General features: G+C 40.3%; 1 protein-coding gene across 1 annotated transcript in view; it reads left to right on the top strand.

Moving 5' to 3' along the window:
• The window catches only part of LOC124279362 (tubulin polyglutamylase TTLL5-like), a 50,055-nt gene extending 35,407 nt beyond the window's left edge, over window positions 1–14,648 (top strand). Inside the window, 4 exon segments of the mRNA XM_046715176.1 lie at window positions 1,155–1,247; window positions 9,709–10,480; window positions 10,877–10,974; window positions 13,339–14,648. Coding sequence (XP_046571132.1) covers window positions 1,155–1,247; window positions 9,709–10,480; window positions 10,877–10,974; window positions 13,339–13,346 — 971 coding nt within the window. The 3' untranslated portion in view covers window positions 13,347–14,648.
• Window positions 14,649–17,286: the final 2,638 nt, after the last annotated feature.

Raw genomic sequence — 17,286 nt, 5'->3', positions numbered from 1 at the left:
ATCATGGTTTCAAATCCTGAATGGCCTGAGTATGTTCTATGTTTATCATCACTGTACCTGTGCTCTTGTGTTTCACCGAAGTGGTGGAGGTGGGAGACCTGTCACAGTATGCTGTCAAACCATGATATAACGAATCACTGTGAAAGGTGGTGTTAAAGTGAAACCTGCTCACACACTAGACCAAAGTAGTTGGGCTTCAGATTGCTTCCTGCTTGTGTAGAACTGCTTGCGGACCACGTTTCTGTATTGTTTGGTCTATTTATTGCAGAGGTTTATGTTCAGACCATCCCTTTTACATATGTTCCTAATGTGTATGGTGAGTTTTGTAAAGGTAAGCACAGACTAGGACAGCAGACTAGTGTAGCAGACCAACTCACTGTTTGTGTAGGTAGATTAACATGGAGGGGAACATGGTGCAGACACCGATTCACAAAGCAGTCTAAGTGTCGACGTGATGACTGTGAGCCTATGTAAAAGAATGGAAACTACTTCTGCTTTGTGAAACTGGGCCCAGAGCTCAGTAGTAGATGGAGGACTTACATAGCAACACATTTCACTCTATGTAATATTTCCATGAACTCAGTATAGTCCCTGATCATTTCTGTTTCACTAGTGAAGGCTGTCAGATTTCAACACCTCATTCAACAACACTCACTAAGATACTTTACCCATGAAGATCTGGGGTAGAAGTGATCTTCAGCAACCTTTGCTTGTCATAAGAGGCGATTAACATGATTTGGTGGTCAAACTCGCTGACTTGGTTGACACATGTCATCATATCCCAATTGTGTAGATTGATGCTCATGATGTTGATCACTGGATTGTCTGGTCCAGACTCAGTTATACTTATATAGCCATATAGCTGGAATATGCTGAGTGCTGTGTTAAGTAACAAATAAACAAATAGAACAACCAAACACCTAAATACTTACTTTTCATAAATGCTTTTTACGTGTGACATATGCTGTGTAAAATATCTAGTAAAAAATAGAAAACAGCTAAGAAGCTGACATTGGCATCAATAAAATTAAGAAATTCATGAGCATATGATCATGGTACTGGTATCATTCTCCTGTCGTCTGACACATGTAACCAATACAGTATTGTGTAGACTGTGTGAATGTAGTCTTTAACCTAGTCTTCAACTAACCCAGGTGGCCGGCCGCCCTTTGCTCGACCATCATCAGCCTCAGTACAATCCCGGCCTTCATCAGCATCGTCTTACACCACTTCAGAACCCACAGTTGGTAAGTTTGTCTTTGTATGTCAGAATTTAGTGTTGGTAAAGTATTATGTCCTGCTGATAGGTCAGAATCCACAGTTGGTAAGTTATTGTGTCCTGGTAAACAGAATTCACTGTGAGTAAGTTATTGTGTCCTTGTGGTACATCAGAATTCACTGTGAGTAAGTTATTGTGTCCTTGATGTACATCAGAATTCACTGTGAGTAAGGTATTGTGTCCTTGTGGTACATCAGAATTCACTGTGAGTAAGTTATTGTGTCCTTGTGGTAAACAGAATTCACTGTGAGTAAGTTATTGTGTCCTTGTGGTACATCAGAATTCACTGTGAGTAAGTTATTGTGTCCTTGATGTACATCAGAATTCACTGTGAGTAAGGTATTGTGTCCTTGTGGTACATCAGAATTCACTGTGAGTAAGTTATTGTGTCCTTGTGGTACATCAGAATTCACTGTGGGTAAGTTATTGTGTGTTTCTGGTATGTCAGAATTCACTGTGAGTAAGTTATTGTGTCCTTGTGGTACATCAGAATTCACTGTGAGTAAGGTATTGTGTCCTTGTGGTACATCAGAATTCACAGTGGGTAAGTTATTGTGTGTTTCTGGTATGTAAGAATTCACTGTGAGTAAGTTATTGTGTCCTTGTGGTACATCAGAATTCACTTTGAGTAAGTTATTGTGTGTTTCTGGTATGTCAGAATTCACTGTGAGTAAGGTATTGTGTCCTTGTGGTACATCAGAATTCACAGTGGGTAAGTTATTGTGTGTTTCTGGTATGTCAGAATTCACTGTGAGTAAGGTATTGTGTCCTTGTGGTACATCAGAATTCACTGTGAGTAAGTTATTGTGTCCTTGTGGTACATCAGAATTCACTGTGAGTAAGGTATTGTGTCCTTGTGGTACATCAGAATTCACTGTGAGTAAGGTATTGTGTCCTTGTGGTACATCAGAATTCACTGTGAGTAAGGTATTGTGTCCTTGTGGTACATCAGAATTCACTGTGAGTAAGTTATTGTGTCCTTGTGGTACATCAGAATTCACTGTGAGTAAGTTATTGTGTCCTTGTGGTACATCAGAATTCACAGTGGGTAAGTTATTGTGTGTTTCTGGTTTGTCAGAATTCACTGTGAGTAAGTTATTGTGTCCTTGTGGTACATCAGAATTCACTGTGAGTAAGGTATGTGTCCTTGTGGTACATCAGAATTCACTGTGAGTAAGTTATTGTGTGTTTCTGGTATGTCAGAACCCAGTGTTGGTAAGTTGCCCTGTTTCCAGTACGGGGATATGTACTGGCATGTATCAAAGACTAACATATTTGTCTGAAATCCGCCTCAATATGTCTACTGCATGTCGACCACTGCTGTGTACAGAGTTCATACATGGTTCTGTTTCCATTTTTGTCAATATTTAGTCTGAGATTTCAGTTATTGGATGGAGAGGGTGAATATAAAACATGCTGTACTGTCCTAAGTTGATTGTGAACCTTCATACCGTATGTGAATGTAGCTTTTTCCTTATCCTGACTCATGCTCTTTTGCTTGTCTTCTTCTTCTTCTGCAACATAGTGGAACACTTGTATCTCCCTAATTGAAGCTCCCTTCAATTTAAAATCACTAATTAGTATTCACCACGAAGTTACCTCCTTTCCACAAGCTGAACGAGGGCTTCACCTCTACCCATGTGCCTCTCTCTCTCCTTCTTCTTCCAGTGAGCTGGACGTGAGAGCTCTGTGTCTCCCGACACACTATATCCTTTGATTATATTTAGTTAGTTACCTCGTGATAGACATCTATAGAGGTTTAGCTAGTATCCTTCAACGATTATATATTGATATTTAGTCGCTTTTCTACAGTTTATTCACGGACGCCGTGTTTGTTTCAGTGGATTACGCTGATGAAAATTCTGTACTATTGCAGATTACGCTTTTATGCTGCTGCTGATCCACCTTTAATATGATGTACGGCGCCATGTTTATTATATTCACATTGCAGTTGCGGTACTAATTTATCCAATTCTACCTCTTTATTAATATTTACTTTGCGCTTGGCACGCACAGCAGATAGGTCGCGATGCAGCAGAGTCTAGTATGACTGATACACGGAACCCTCGCCAGTCTACTGCTGTTGGCCGACTCTCCCGTGTGGTGTTCCGCTAGAGTGGTGGAGAGGTGTGGGACGAGTCCGCCATCTCCAAGAAGCATTCTGCTTCCCAGACATCCCATCGCCGCAGCAGAAGACTAGAGGGTTTTTCTACTACATCTCAACAACCGAGACCGCTCCCATCGGTTTTGGGCCTGTATGATGATCAGCCGGTCATCATACCGATGTACATCAAAGATTGACCGATGTCGGCACAGATCAGCATGCAGCCTGATGTACCAACGCAGATATGCGATGATCGCCCTGAGGGTCCCATCATTACCAACACTCAACGCAGACGCCGCACACCCAGGGCAGCGCCGACCTCTGAGGGAAAATCAACGGTCTACTAGGACTTTCAACCGAGATTGTTCCAGCCGATGACCTGGACCTCTACGATGATCAGCTGATCATCATCCCCGACGCACGCCACAAGAAACGACCGGGATTAGCTACAACGACATCAGCAGAGATCACCATGCAGCCTGATGCCTCTACACTGATGTCGGACGATTTTCCGTGGACCCTCCATTAACACCGCAGATAAAGCACCGACGACCTCGCCGCAGACCATCCCAGAAGACATGATGCGACAAATTATGAACATCATGGAGGACCAATATCTGCGGTAGCAGGGTCCGAAGTTTTCGCGAAGGCTCCAACGTAGACAGCACCCCAGAGGCACCCCCGTCCAACGTAGCAGCCAGGACGATGTCACCTTCGCTGGCGGAAGTCACGGACCACCTTGACGGCGACCTAGATGTACAGCCTTTCGCTAAGGCCTTCGCGAAGGCGAAAGGACCTAGATGTACAGCCTTCGCGGCGAGGCGAAAGAACCTAGATACAGCCTTCGCGAAGGACTTCGCTAAGGCAGGATAGATCATCACCTTATGCGGTTTCATCCCTAGATGTGGACTCGACCATCAGACATCACGGAAGCCTTCGCTGAAGGTCATATCGCCGCTCTCCGACCGACGCAGAGGAAGCTTCGCTAAGGCATGCGCCAAGGACACCTGAATCCAGATCATCATCATCTAGAAGGACATCGAGGGACTATACAAGAGCTTCGCGAAACTATCAACGCTCCTCACAAGTCTCCGAGAAGATCAACCCATAGACAAGTTGATCATCGATATCAAGTATAAGAACTACAATCGTGATATTGGTTCTGTTGAATCCATGACGAGACGTATGTTCGCTGGCCTAAATAGATCTAGAACGATCAATTAGACACTTATCACCAGACTTCGTAACACGACTTCTGAATATGATAAGATGATCCATGCGCCATACTTAGGCAAGCGCCGCCGATCCCACATCCTGTTAAACACAGAGGCTGTTCACGAAACAAGCGCCATATATATATATTATATATATATATATATATATATACTAATCGGGCTTTGATTCTCGACACCTTCGCGATGGTCGCTAAGGCTAAGTGGCTCCAAGTCTACTTCACCCAGAAGATCTAGAAGGGATACTTCGAGAACTTCGCGAAGTCTCCGGCGCTCACCGAGGAAGTCTCCTCCAAGGTTTCCATATACTAGCCACTCGCCATATATAGCTACTCGTCAGTCCGTTCAAGACGCCGCATAAGTTGATTATCAACTGTATGCCAGATGCCGCCTATAAGCCTACGCCAAGATAATTGCTCAGGCTATTTACAACACAGAACGCCGCTGTATTATTAGTCAACGACATTTCATAGATCTTCACAGAAATCAACTATTCCGTATAAATTGCTAATATACAATCCCGACGACGATACGATTATCTACATGCGACCATTACGCATATCTGCAGACAATTCAATATCGAAATTGAACAGCAGCCTTGTTACAGCGAGTATAACTCTTAATCGCCAAAGTTTCTGAGAAGAAATATGTACAACAAGTTCAACGTTAATTCTACAATTATGACGATACATTCATGTATACAGTCTACAAGCTCACAACTTGCAAGTTGTTTATACCCTTATATATAAGGAAGTCGGAATTATATTCAAAACTGAAATTACTTTCACGACAACCAGGAAAATAACCTACCCAGCATAAAATTACAGAGCGAGATATTTCATACGCCGGAGGTTTCGCAACGGTTACCATTAACCCTCAAACACGTGGTCACCGGATAACTTCGAAGCTACGGTGAAGACCGACGCTTATGCTAATATCAACGACGACAAGAATTTATTCAAGGTGGGTTTTTCCCCGCTACACCGGTGACATCACAGCTGGTATTATACAGAATCAAAATGCCTTGTTCTGATTGGACCATGAGGGACAACGACCTACACAGAGGTCGATCTCTATTCACAGTTCAAGACTTACGCCACAAGTGACAACTATATATCAGTGAACGAGCAAGCCTCATTACAGTCCAGTTAACCTGAACATTCATGATTAGACTGCCTTTCTTCAAGATAGAGACCTCCCCTGTCAAGTTAAGACGAGGGATCGGCAGTCAGGCGATTTTACATAAAGTTCAACGAGGACAGACACACCTGGTTGTGCACCTACATCGCCAAGGACTTCGCAGCTTAATTACCTAGACGAAAGATACAAGTGGATCTAAATCCACAGCGCTTCAGACTACAGCTGAATTTCATCAAGCTTAACTAACACAACTAGATGGTTAGTAAACCTACTAAACTTCTGTTTGGAGAATAAACGGAAATTTCACGCCCAACCTGGGATATGAATATAGTGTTCCAACACCTCACAAGTGAGGTTTATGAACACGCCTGATGACATACTTGGACCCCATGATACGATGATTCTATCAAGATGGCCAGCAAGAGCACTGTAAATTTATCTCCACCAAACCAAACAGGAGTAAAAATGCAACAGATTATTTCCTCTATCATCAACTTACGCAGAGAGAAGTCTCATGTACTATATCTCCATTTGGATCAGAACTGTCATACTACGGCATATGCGGATGGACCTATTCCGACCCTCCATGAGCTTAATACTCATGATATTATAGCTTAACTTCTACAATTGTTCCACACAAATGTGATTGAAATATTGGAGGGTTTATTTCTGAGATCCGATATGGTGGTTGCAAACCATTATCTGAGAGATATCACCACCGAGGACGCCTCAGGTATACACCAATTCGATCCCATGGTCCTCGCACAACAGCTGACAGTTCTCGAGAAGATAAGTCAATCTAACAGATTTTACTTATCTTATAACAATACTAAATAGCTTCATGCTATATATAATTTACTTAAGTTCCTTTTATCATCACAGTACTATGATTATTACATCATACAATATATAAGTTAACAACTCTACAGAGTTTGTTATTATATATATTTACCTTAAGTTATTCATATCTTAAGAGTAATATTATGGTTACATGATAAATGCATCAGCTAACAAACTCTACAGAGTTTTTGGCTATTTTATACATAGCTTAAGTTAATTAAGCTAACAAACTCTACGGAGTTTTACTATTATATAGGTAACTTAAGCTAATTATACCTTAAGCATAGTACTATACTCATATTATTAAAATATATTGGCTAACAAACTCTAAGGAGTTTTGCTATTATATAGGTAGCTTAAGCTTATTCATATCTTAAGCTTAGTACTATGTTTATATCATATAAGTAGATTAGCTAACAAACTCTAAAGAGTTTTTTGCTATTTGGCTTAAGTATCATCATATTTCTAAGCAATATGGTTATATTATAACATGTATTAGCTAACAAACTCTACAGAGTTTTAGCTATTATATATGTAACTTAAGCTTATTCATATCTTAAGCGCAGTACTATGTTTATATCATATAGGTATATTAGCTATCAAAACTCTAAAAGAGGGTTTTGCTATTATATATTTCGCTTAAGTTTCATCATATTTTAAGCTTTATAGTTACATTATAACATGTATTAGCTAACAAACTCTACGGAGTTCTTGCTATTATATATGTAGCTTAAGTTTTCCTTCATAAGCTCAATACTAGGTTTATATCATAGCTAACAAACTCTAAAGGGTTGTTTTCACTTATTATACAATTAGCTTAAGTTTTCATCATATCTTAAGCAGTATGGTTACATTATAGCAGATAGCTAACAAAACTCTAATGGAGTTTTGTTATTATATATATATAGCTTAAGTTTCATCATAACTTAAGCTCAGTACTATAAGCTTAGTACTATGGTTACACTATAAACATATTAGCTAATAAACTCTACAGAGTTTTTTGGCTATTATATATGTAGCTTAAGTTAATAATATCTTAAGCACAATACTATACTCATATTGTAAAATATATTAGCTAACAAACTCTACGGAGTTCTGCTATTATATATGTTGCTTAAGTTCATTATATCTTAAGCACACTACTATACTCATATTGTAAAATATATTAGCTAACAAACTCTACGGAGTTTTGCTATTATATATGTAGCTTAAGTTAATTATATCTTAAGCACACTACTATACTCATATTGTAAAAATATATTAGCTAACAAAACCCTACAGAGTTTTGCTATATATATGTAGCTTAAGTTAATTATATCTTAAGCTCAGTACTATACTAATATTATAAATATATATTAGCTAACAAACTCTACAGAGTTTGGCTATTATATATGTAGCTTAAGTTAATTATAGCTTAAGCACAGTACTATACTCATATTATAAAAATATATTAGCTAACAAACTCTACAGAGTTTGGCTATTATATATGTAGCTTAAGTTAATTATAGCTTAAGCACAGTACTATACTCATATTATAAAAATATATTAGCTAACAAACTCTACAGAGTTTTTGCTATTATATATGTAGCTAAAGCTTATTCATATCTTAAGCTCAGCATTATATCTATATCATATAAGTATATTAACTAACAAACTCTAAAGAGTTTGCTATTATATAATTAGCTTAAGTTTAATCATATCTTAAGCTTAGTACTATGTTATATCTTAAAGTATTTTAGCTAACAAACTCTAAGGAGTTTATACTAGCATATTAACAAGCTTAAGTCTATTAGTCTTAAGCATTGTATTAATGTTATATATACTTTATCATAATAAGTACATGGTAATAACCTTTATATGGCAGCTGATAAGTTAGCAGCAGGAATTCATCAATTCAGTGCCTTTATGAAGTTCCCATAGGGTTATTACAATCATCACAGTTCAAATCACTAATTATTAAAAATCCAAAGTATTAGATATTCCCACCTCCGCTGTAGGATGCTACAAGCAAGAGCATGAGTCAGGATAAGGAAAAATATGTAATTTTGGAGTAAAATTGATATTTTATACTTATCCTGACTCATGAGGTCAGCCCTCCCATCCTCCCCAAATAACACTTTGGATTTCCTGTAAATTCAAATGTTGGGCTCAGTATATGAGGAGAGAGTGAGGCACATGGGTAGAGGGTGGCTCTCTGCTCCCCGCCAGCTTGTGGAAAGGAGGTAACTCGTGGTGAATACTAATTAGTGATTTTAAATTGAAGGGAGCTTCAATTAGGGAGATACAAGTGTTCCACTATGTTCGCAAGAAGAAGAAGACAAGCAAAAAGAGCATGAGTCAGGATAAGTATAAAATATCAATTTTACTCCAAAAATTACATTACAGCATAGAAATTTTAACTGGGACAATGTGATTTTCTCAGATGAAAGTTCTGTGTGGCTGTTTCCTAAACCCTGAAATTCTGGACCAAACAAACTGAAAAACCTTTGTATCAGCGCCCAAAGTACAGTCCGAAATTTAACGTGTAGGGTGGCATATCTGTGTTAGGGGGAACGCCTCTCTGTGTATTTGAAGGGAATATGAACAGTGAGCGGTACACAGATATTCGCAGGACAACGACCCAAAACATCATTCAAAGCATTCACAGGCCTGGTTTCGGACCCAAAATATGACATTATTAGATTGGCCAAGCTATAGCCCTGACCTAATCCAACAGAACTTATGAAGGAAAGTGTCAATAAAAAAAATCTGACAAATATTGCTGAAATGAAAGAAGAAGTGGTCCGTTATTGGGACAGCATGGACTTGAAGCCTGCATTGCTGCCCATGGTGACTTGACAAAATACTAACTGTTCACCTGTCTTTGAATCTGGAGTTATGTTCAGCTAATATTCACATTTAAAATGTGAGTAATGAGTGTAATTTTTAAAAAAAATTACAATCTTTAAATTCTCAATAATTTCTGGTTGTACTGTAAATGCTATGTAAAACTTGCTGTGTATAACATGTTACATAAATGCTCTGTAAAACTTACTGTGTAAATCTTGCAGTATAAAGCTGAGCTATGAGTTGTATCCATGTATGTTGGCTGATGATCATGCTCTTGTCTACAGACACCTACAATGAGCAGGCAATCCATGACGCTCTGCAGCGTTTAGCTGTCCGACAACAAGCCCGTCAGTACTCAGCCTTCAATGGCACCAGTGCCCTTCAGCCAGACCAACTCATCCACCCTCTCGGTACCCCTACTGGCAGCCGGCCAGGCAGTGCCACACACTCCAGACAAAACAGTGACTATTTACTGAATGGAGGTGAACTTAGTGGGAGTTCCTCCAGCATAATGTCACAGCAGCCTAGCCGCAGACAGGACGCTGTCCAGCCACTACAAAGATATTTAACAATGGAGGAACAAATAATTCGATCTCGCCCATCCTCATCTTCTGGGTCCAACCGGCTTCGTACAGACCACCAGATGACCGGCAAACACAGGCAGACTAATATTAACATGGACAATGCTAATGCAACATTTAACAGTTTCATTGACGATCCTGGTGCTCAGTGGCAGAGTGACCTGATGACCGCGTACAGCCAGGTGACCGGTGTCCAGCCCCAGAACTACCAGAACCCCTCCTCCAACAGCCGGCAGTATCACCTGGCACAGCAGCAGTCCGTCAAACAGCAGAGGCTCATGGAGCAGAGCAAAGCGCTTCTTGAGCAGAGTAAGGCTAAGCACCAGGCAATGGTTGCTCAGGCTCACGCTGCTCAGAGGACGCTTAACTATGCTCAGCCTGCAGAGGTGAAGCCTGGGAAACAGACATTCACCCCCAAACCCCCCATCCAGCCAGCAGGAGGAAGGAAGATGACTCCAGCACACAGACTAGCCAGGTACGACGTCCCAGCCTTCTCCCCCTCCTGTGTGTGTGTGCCTCGTAGCTTCACAGCAACACCCTCATAGTCAATGTCATGTAATGTCATGTAATGTCATGTAATGTCATGTAATGCTGTCTCATGTCTTGTAATGTGGAGGCCAAACATCAGGATATATCCAGAGACTGTTAAGAGGTGTACGGGTTAATGACCTTCAACTGTGTAATTATGTACAGAAAATAATACTTGTGAGATACAAACATGTTGTTGTGAGATCTGGAATTGTTTATATGACGAAGTAATTAGCTACCACCAATGGTCAGCAGTTTGTATTTCACATGTATAGAACAATGTGCTCAATGAAATTAAGCATGATCAGTTACTGAAATGCACTAACCTGCCCTGATCTTACAGGACTCCTTCAAATGATGAAGGAAACCTCAATTTTAACTTCTACAACAGTCTCAAGTATGACATCCACACAGGCCAGATTCGCACACGGAGTGGGGATGGTGAGTTGCCTCGCCACCCTCTGAACTCACCCTCACACCTAGGGGGGGTCTCCATGCTGATTCAGTTAGTACCTGAATCCACAGATAGGAATCATGCCTAAGTAATGTTACCACATTATACCTGTCCATGTGGTGTACATTTGGACAGTTTGTGATCTTATTGGGCAGGAGAATGTTAAGATGTTACTTGGTGACTGTTTCTGGATCAACGCAGAAATAGTTCCGTACATCCACTCCATGATAGTGAGGAGGTTTTTTGGGGGTAACAGATGAAGCATTCATCTTCTACTGATTTGGTAAGACACTACAAGTAAATAGTCAATCAACATTTGTTTGGTGCATATTACTTTGTGATGACGTGAGGGGTGAAGGTTTTAGTTGGAGCAGCATTGGAGAGATTACCCTGGGTGTGTGAGAATGTCCTGCAACCTGCCCTATCTACACTTACCCCACAGTTAGTACATCCACCCGTGGCTTGTACCCTTGCTTGGTGCACAGCGGCAGCAATCATGTTCTTTCCATGCTCTGCACTCAATTGTATGTTTTATTTGCCAGGTGTAGACTGACCCGGTCCAAGACAGGTAACTTGTCTGTGTTGTAGTGATGGGGACACTGCAGGTGGTACAGATGCTCCCTCCCTCTTCCTGTTGATACATCGTGTACAGTAACCTGGGAATTCTACAGTGGGATGTCGCTTTGTTGTAATCTTTCATATGAAACTGTTAGAGTGAAAATCATTGGAAAGTGTTCAAATTAAGTCACATTATGAAAGCTGTTTGTGTATTTCCCCTTTGATAAATGACACATAGAAAGTGTCGTGTACTTCTCCCTTAGCTCCCAAAAAGCTTGATGTATTTCCCCTTGATGTTCTGTACGATCTATCTGCACTGTACAACACCAGGTGTTCTGTATGTTCTGTCGTGTCCATTTGTGGTTCGGGTGATGCTAGTTTAGTGGTATTCATATTTTTGTATTTTGCCAGTTATACATACATGTATTATCTTGTGTCTGCTTTCAACCGCCAGCTTCCAGTCACATCATGGTCAGGGTAACCAAACACACACACACACACACACATGTGACAACTAAACTAACACTCTTTGAATGGGGTTTTTCACTCCATCTGAAACTATGCATATTTTAAGTTTGATTAAAACAGCATTAGCAAAATATTTTGAGAAATATATGACAAGTATGGCAAGTAGACAGAAGATTGGGTTGTATGATTGCTGTGTGCCAGCCCACATCATGTACAAGTGTGAAATGGTGATAACTCTTTGGAATAACTGTTTGTGTGAGTCAAGGTCATTTTTGTACATTCATCCACAGCGGGTCTCAAAACTGGTTTCTGTAGAAAGTTGATGAAATTGTGAAGCCATGTTAGTATATGAGGCCAGATACAAGGAACCATGTGTCCTAACTGTCTCTCAAAATTCCTTCTGAGTATGGAAGTGGAATAGGTTGGCCAGTCTACATGTAACACAGGAATATCAAATTGCTCACGCAACAACTTTCCATAGGAAGTAATCAGATTTTTCCAGGACTGTTTCCAAATCATTTTTAAATCTCTGAAATCTTTATGCAATTTGCTCTGAACATATTTATATTCCCTTTTATGCAAGCAGTACTGGTTTCATTAACATTTTCAGTTTATCTGTATTGTTTCCTAGCATTTCTTACCACTGACATCATGTTGTAGAAGTGCTGGAGGCATGTGTTGCTTGTAGAGTAACTTGACTTCCTCAGACAATACACTAGATGTGCTGTCTTCTTGTATTTTGTGTGTTTAATGTACCTCATGTGGTAATAAACTTCTGTCTCTGTGAAAACTAGAGCTGTCTTAAAAGATTCATCATCGAAAATATCGAAAAAATTATTTTAGATAATCAATCTTTAAATTGTGCCATCGATAATATCATACATAAATTACTGTGATGAAGTATTAATGTATTCACACATTACACAAAGTCGGATCTTTCTTAACTGGGCTGCTTCTAAATTATAAATTATGTTCAGGATGTTAGGTTTTGTTAGTAATCCAAGCTTACATATGTCACCACTCACAACTGATGTAAAATATGTGGATTTGTTTTTCAGGTTCTTTTTTTCATTTTTGCTCAAACTTTCTTTTCCGATATTTAATGAAAATTGATTAATAATCACTTAGCAGTTATTGATCTGTATCAATAGCCAGCCCTGCTGAAAACTGATCCTTGTATCTATAACAACACAACAGAAATATTTAACCTGATCTGTTTTTATGATGATCATATCAGAAAATTGAAATAGGAAGAGTTTACTTTGTGCTTTTTTGTCAACTGATTATTTTATTTGCATATTAATTATGGTCTGTTCCCTTCACAGGATGGTGATGAAAGAAGGCCTGTGACTAGCAACAGCTCCAGCTCAGTAAACGCTGGTTCAACACAGGACCATGGAAAGTTCTCATGTGCAAATACACAGCAGTCCTTCATGTTCGTGTCAAGATCAATGTACTGTTTTAACTTACACTGACGAGAGTGCCATGACATTGTCAAGCTGTTCCTGCTGCTGCTGCTGCTACTGCTGTGTTATGCTAGTTACATTTTAATTCCCCTCCTCCCACCTGTCAGTAGCACTCTCGTTATATTCTGACCATAACAAGGTCTTTGAGGACATTCCAACCAAATACAAAGTGTTTATTGAACTATTTAGTCATGTGCCCCTTCCCGCTGAACACAGCATCTCCAGCAGCAACAGCTGCAGCATCCTCATCACTGTGATACACAAGCAGCTAGCTGCACAACTGCCTGTCTATCTGGCTGGCAGCAACATTCCTGTATATAGAGACTATTTATTTTTTATAACACATACACATTTTACCTAAATAATTGTAACATATTGTACCATTTGTTTTATACCAAATGAATTGTTATGCGTCATGTACATATATGTGAGTGAGCATGTCACTGATCTGAAAGTGAGCATTTATCATCTCCGTTGTTTACATTCCGGTAACTGTATGGGGTGTTTGGTTGCTAAATATAACCCGTCAGTAAATAGACTGCAGTACTGTGGCATAGGTCTGAGGTAGAAAACATTGCATTTGAGAGTTTTAAATTGTTGTTCCCTTGATTATAATCAAACAATTTATGTAGATTTGTTTATATGGGCTTGAAGTTTCTACCTTTGAATGGCACATTATGCTTCAGTGGGACTGGTGATCATGATAGGTGTAGAGAGAATGAGGGGCTGGAGAAGTGGCTGGAGTCAGATGTATATATGTCCTCTTGTGGCAGCATCATGACAGGTGTAGAGAGAATGAGGGGCTGGAGTCCGATGTATATATGTCCTCTTGTGGCAGCATGTAGCTGTAGGAATGGAGAGATCTGCTTTACAGTGACCATTACTTATACATTATTCACGTAATTCAATTAGCAATGTCTGTGATACATACTGATCTTCATACGCAGACCAGATTCATCCGTCCAATATCTACAACAAATTCACATATCTGGTCCACAACTACCACTCTAGACTGGACCTCTGTCCAGCATGGCTACTCTGGACTCGGCTTGTATAACCTCACAGACCCTGGCCAAGCCTGACTGATGTGTGGTGGACATATGCAGGTCCGGGGTCCAGTGTAGTCCTTGTGGTGTTGACCGGGTCACATCAGGGTACATAGTGACACCAGGGTGTGTACTGGAGTGACACCAGGGTGTTGAGTGACACCAGGGTGTGTACTGGAGGAGATTCCAGTGTAGTCCTAGTGGTGTTGACCGGGTCACATCAGGGTACATAGTGACACCAGGGTGTGTACTGGAGGAGATGTTCACATCAGATGCTTCTGTGTCTTTCACTGTTCTGGAGTCAACTTGTTTGTTTTTTCATGAATGCCAAATTCCTGCACTTGTTTGTTAATGCAAAATGTTAAAGTAATATGACATTTGTGATGTTGCGACTATGCACAGAAGTGTTTTGTTCCTGACATGAATTACAGCAATACGCAACTTAAGATAAGCCAGGTGCTGACATCGGCAACAGCATCATGGGAAGGGCATGGTAACGTGTTTTGTTTTAATGTTTCATCACACAGCAAATACAGGGTCTTTTAAAATAGTAATTTCCTTATGTATTCATCACTCAAGCATAATCAAGCTTATTTTCATGAAACATCTTTTTCTGTAATGAGAATGTTTACATGAAGACAACTGTGAAAGTGTCAGCAGTCCAGGAATAGAAACACTCTAAGTTAGCTACGTCACAGATACACGCACCACGTGGTGTGTACGTCACAGATAGACGCAGCACGTGGTGTGTACGTCACGGATACACGCAGCACGTGGTGTGTATGTCACGGATACATGCACCACGTGGTGTGTACGTTACGGATACATGCAGCATGTTGTGTGTACGTCACGGATACACGCAGCACGTGGTGTGTACATCACGGATGCACGCACCACGTGGTGTGTACTGTCTAGTGGGCAGGTGTATCCTGTAGTGTACTGTCAACTTTAGCCAACTAATAATAGATCTTGAGACAATAGACAACACTTAAGTTGGTTTTGTCAAATAATCATACTTTTGTAGATTTTGTGTGTAATTTGTGTGAGTAGAAGCATGTATGTAAGTAGAAGTAACTTCATTGTGAAGTATATCGTAAGTGTGAGAGGTGTAATCTCAGGAAAGTTGCACATGCAGCTCCAGTTATTGTTAAGATACAGTCTCTGAAAACAACTGGTCACTTCTTGTTTCATGACAGGTTATAACTTGGCATGGTTGTCTATGTGAATGGCTGGTCAAGGCTGTGAATCACTGTCCTAGGAGCTGGACAAGAGCCTGCTGCTGTAGTGGTTGTATTGCTGTTACACATACCTCCATGAGTCCAGTGGCCACTCCTAACCACCACTATGCAATGGATATAGTGTTTGTCTATGTGATCTGTACAATATCAATATTTTTATATTACAAGGCATTTAAACAGTGTACTTTTATTATTGATCTATATTGATTTGTATTAGCATGATAGAACAGTTTAGATCTCAATTATTAACTGGTGAATATAAGATACTTAGGCTAACCATAAGTTCATTGGATAGGAGATTAGGAAACTTTAAATCTCAAGGAATAATGCAAAGTGTCTCAGGATGCCTAAGAATTGGTCTGTATAAATATAAGCATCACATTAGAGGTTGAAGCTGACAGGTGTACATTAGCTGCCGTATCTTGTCTTTCACTGTGTATTCACTTGTTTTCAATATTGAGTAAAAGTCATTCTGGTTGAAGAGACAGTATCAGCTCTCTGTCAAAACTGAATAAAACTGATAAATCTGAAAATGGTGTATCTGTTATGATTATCATGCTAAATACGGGCTGTATGCTGTATGTACGTGACTTAGTATGGGCCTAGTGTTGTATGGGTTTGACCTTGTAAAGGATTGACGTGTGAGCTTGACCTTGTATGGGATCGACGTATGACCTTGACGTTGAATGGGCTTGACGTTGTATGGGCTTGACCTTGTATGGGGTTGATGCATGAGCTTGACCTTGTATAGGATTGACGTGTGAGCTTGACGTTGTAGGGGCTTGACGTATGAGATTGACGTTGTATGGGCTTGACCTTGTGTGTGTGATTGACGTATGAACTTGACGTTGTATGGGATAGACGTATGAACGTGACGTTGTATGGGCTGGCCACAAGTCCGAAGGGGAGGTGTATCGGACAGCTGTTTCATCTATGCCAACACAGGTTAATTGCCTGATGATTATCTCCTGTTTCTGATGCTATAAACTACCTCACTGTGACACAAGAATGAAACCAAATTTCAAACTATATATGATTTTTCAGCTCACCTGACTGAAGGTGGAGGCGTGTTGTCAGTGCGTCACAACGTCGTTAACTTCTGCAGTTATTTTCCCGATGGTGTCCCGTGCTGACATAACTCGGATGTGATTGGCCATGTCGCGGACATTGGAAGTGTCAGTTTTACCACGTCAGCATATATTATTGTGCAATGTACTTATTAAATGATAAGGAATCTGTTAAAGTGCAGCAGCCTATATCAGTGTTCTAGCGCCATAACACCAGCACCAGACCGACACCAGCATGTCCAGTAGATGTGCTGTAATCCACGACATTCAGTCCCGTTTTACTTCACGTCCCCAGCCATGTGAACCTCGCCTCGCCTCGCCTGATCATGGTCTCTCTGAAAAGAGCTCCTTGGATTAAAAAATGTGATTCATACCATACATGATAACCACTCCGACAAGAACGTCATTTTGAGACATAACTCCGCCGTTCCTGCATGTGACGTTGCTCATCCTCAC

Source organism: Haliotis rubra, unplaced genomic scaffold (assembly GCF_003918875.1).
Source record: "Haliotis rubra isolate DU_JTF1 unplaced genomic scaffold, ASM391887v1 Scf25, whole genome shotgun sequence".
NCBI lineage: Eukaryota > Metazoa > Mollusca > Gastropoda > Lepetellida > Haliotidae > Haliotis > Haliotis rubra.
Note: the sequence above shows the minus strand (reverse complement) of the source record. Positions and strands in the feature narration are given on the sequence as shown.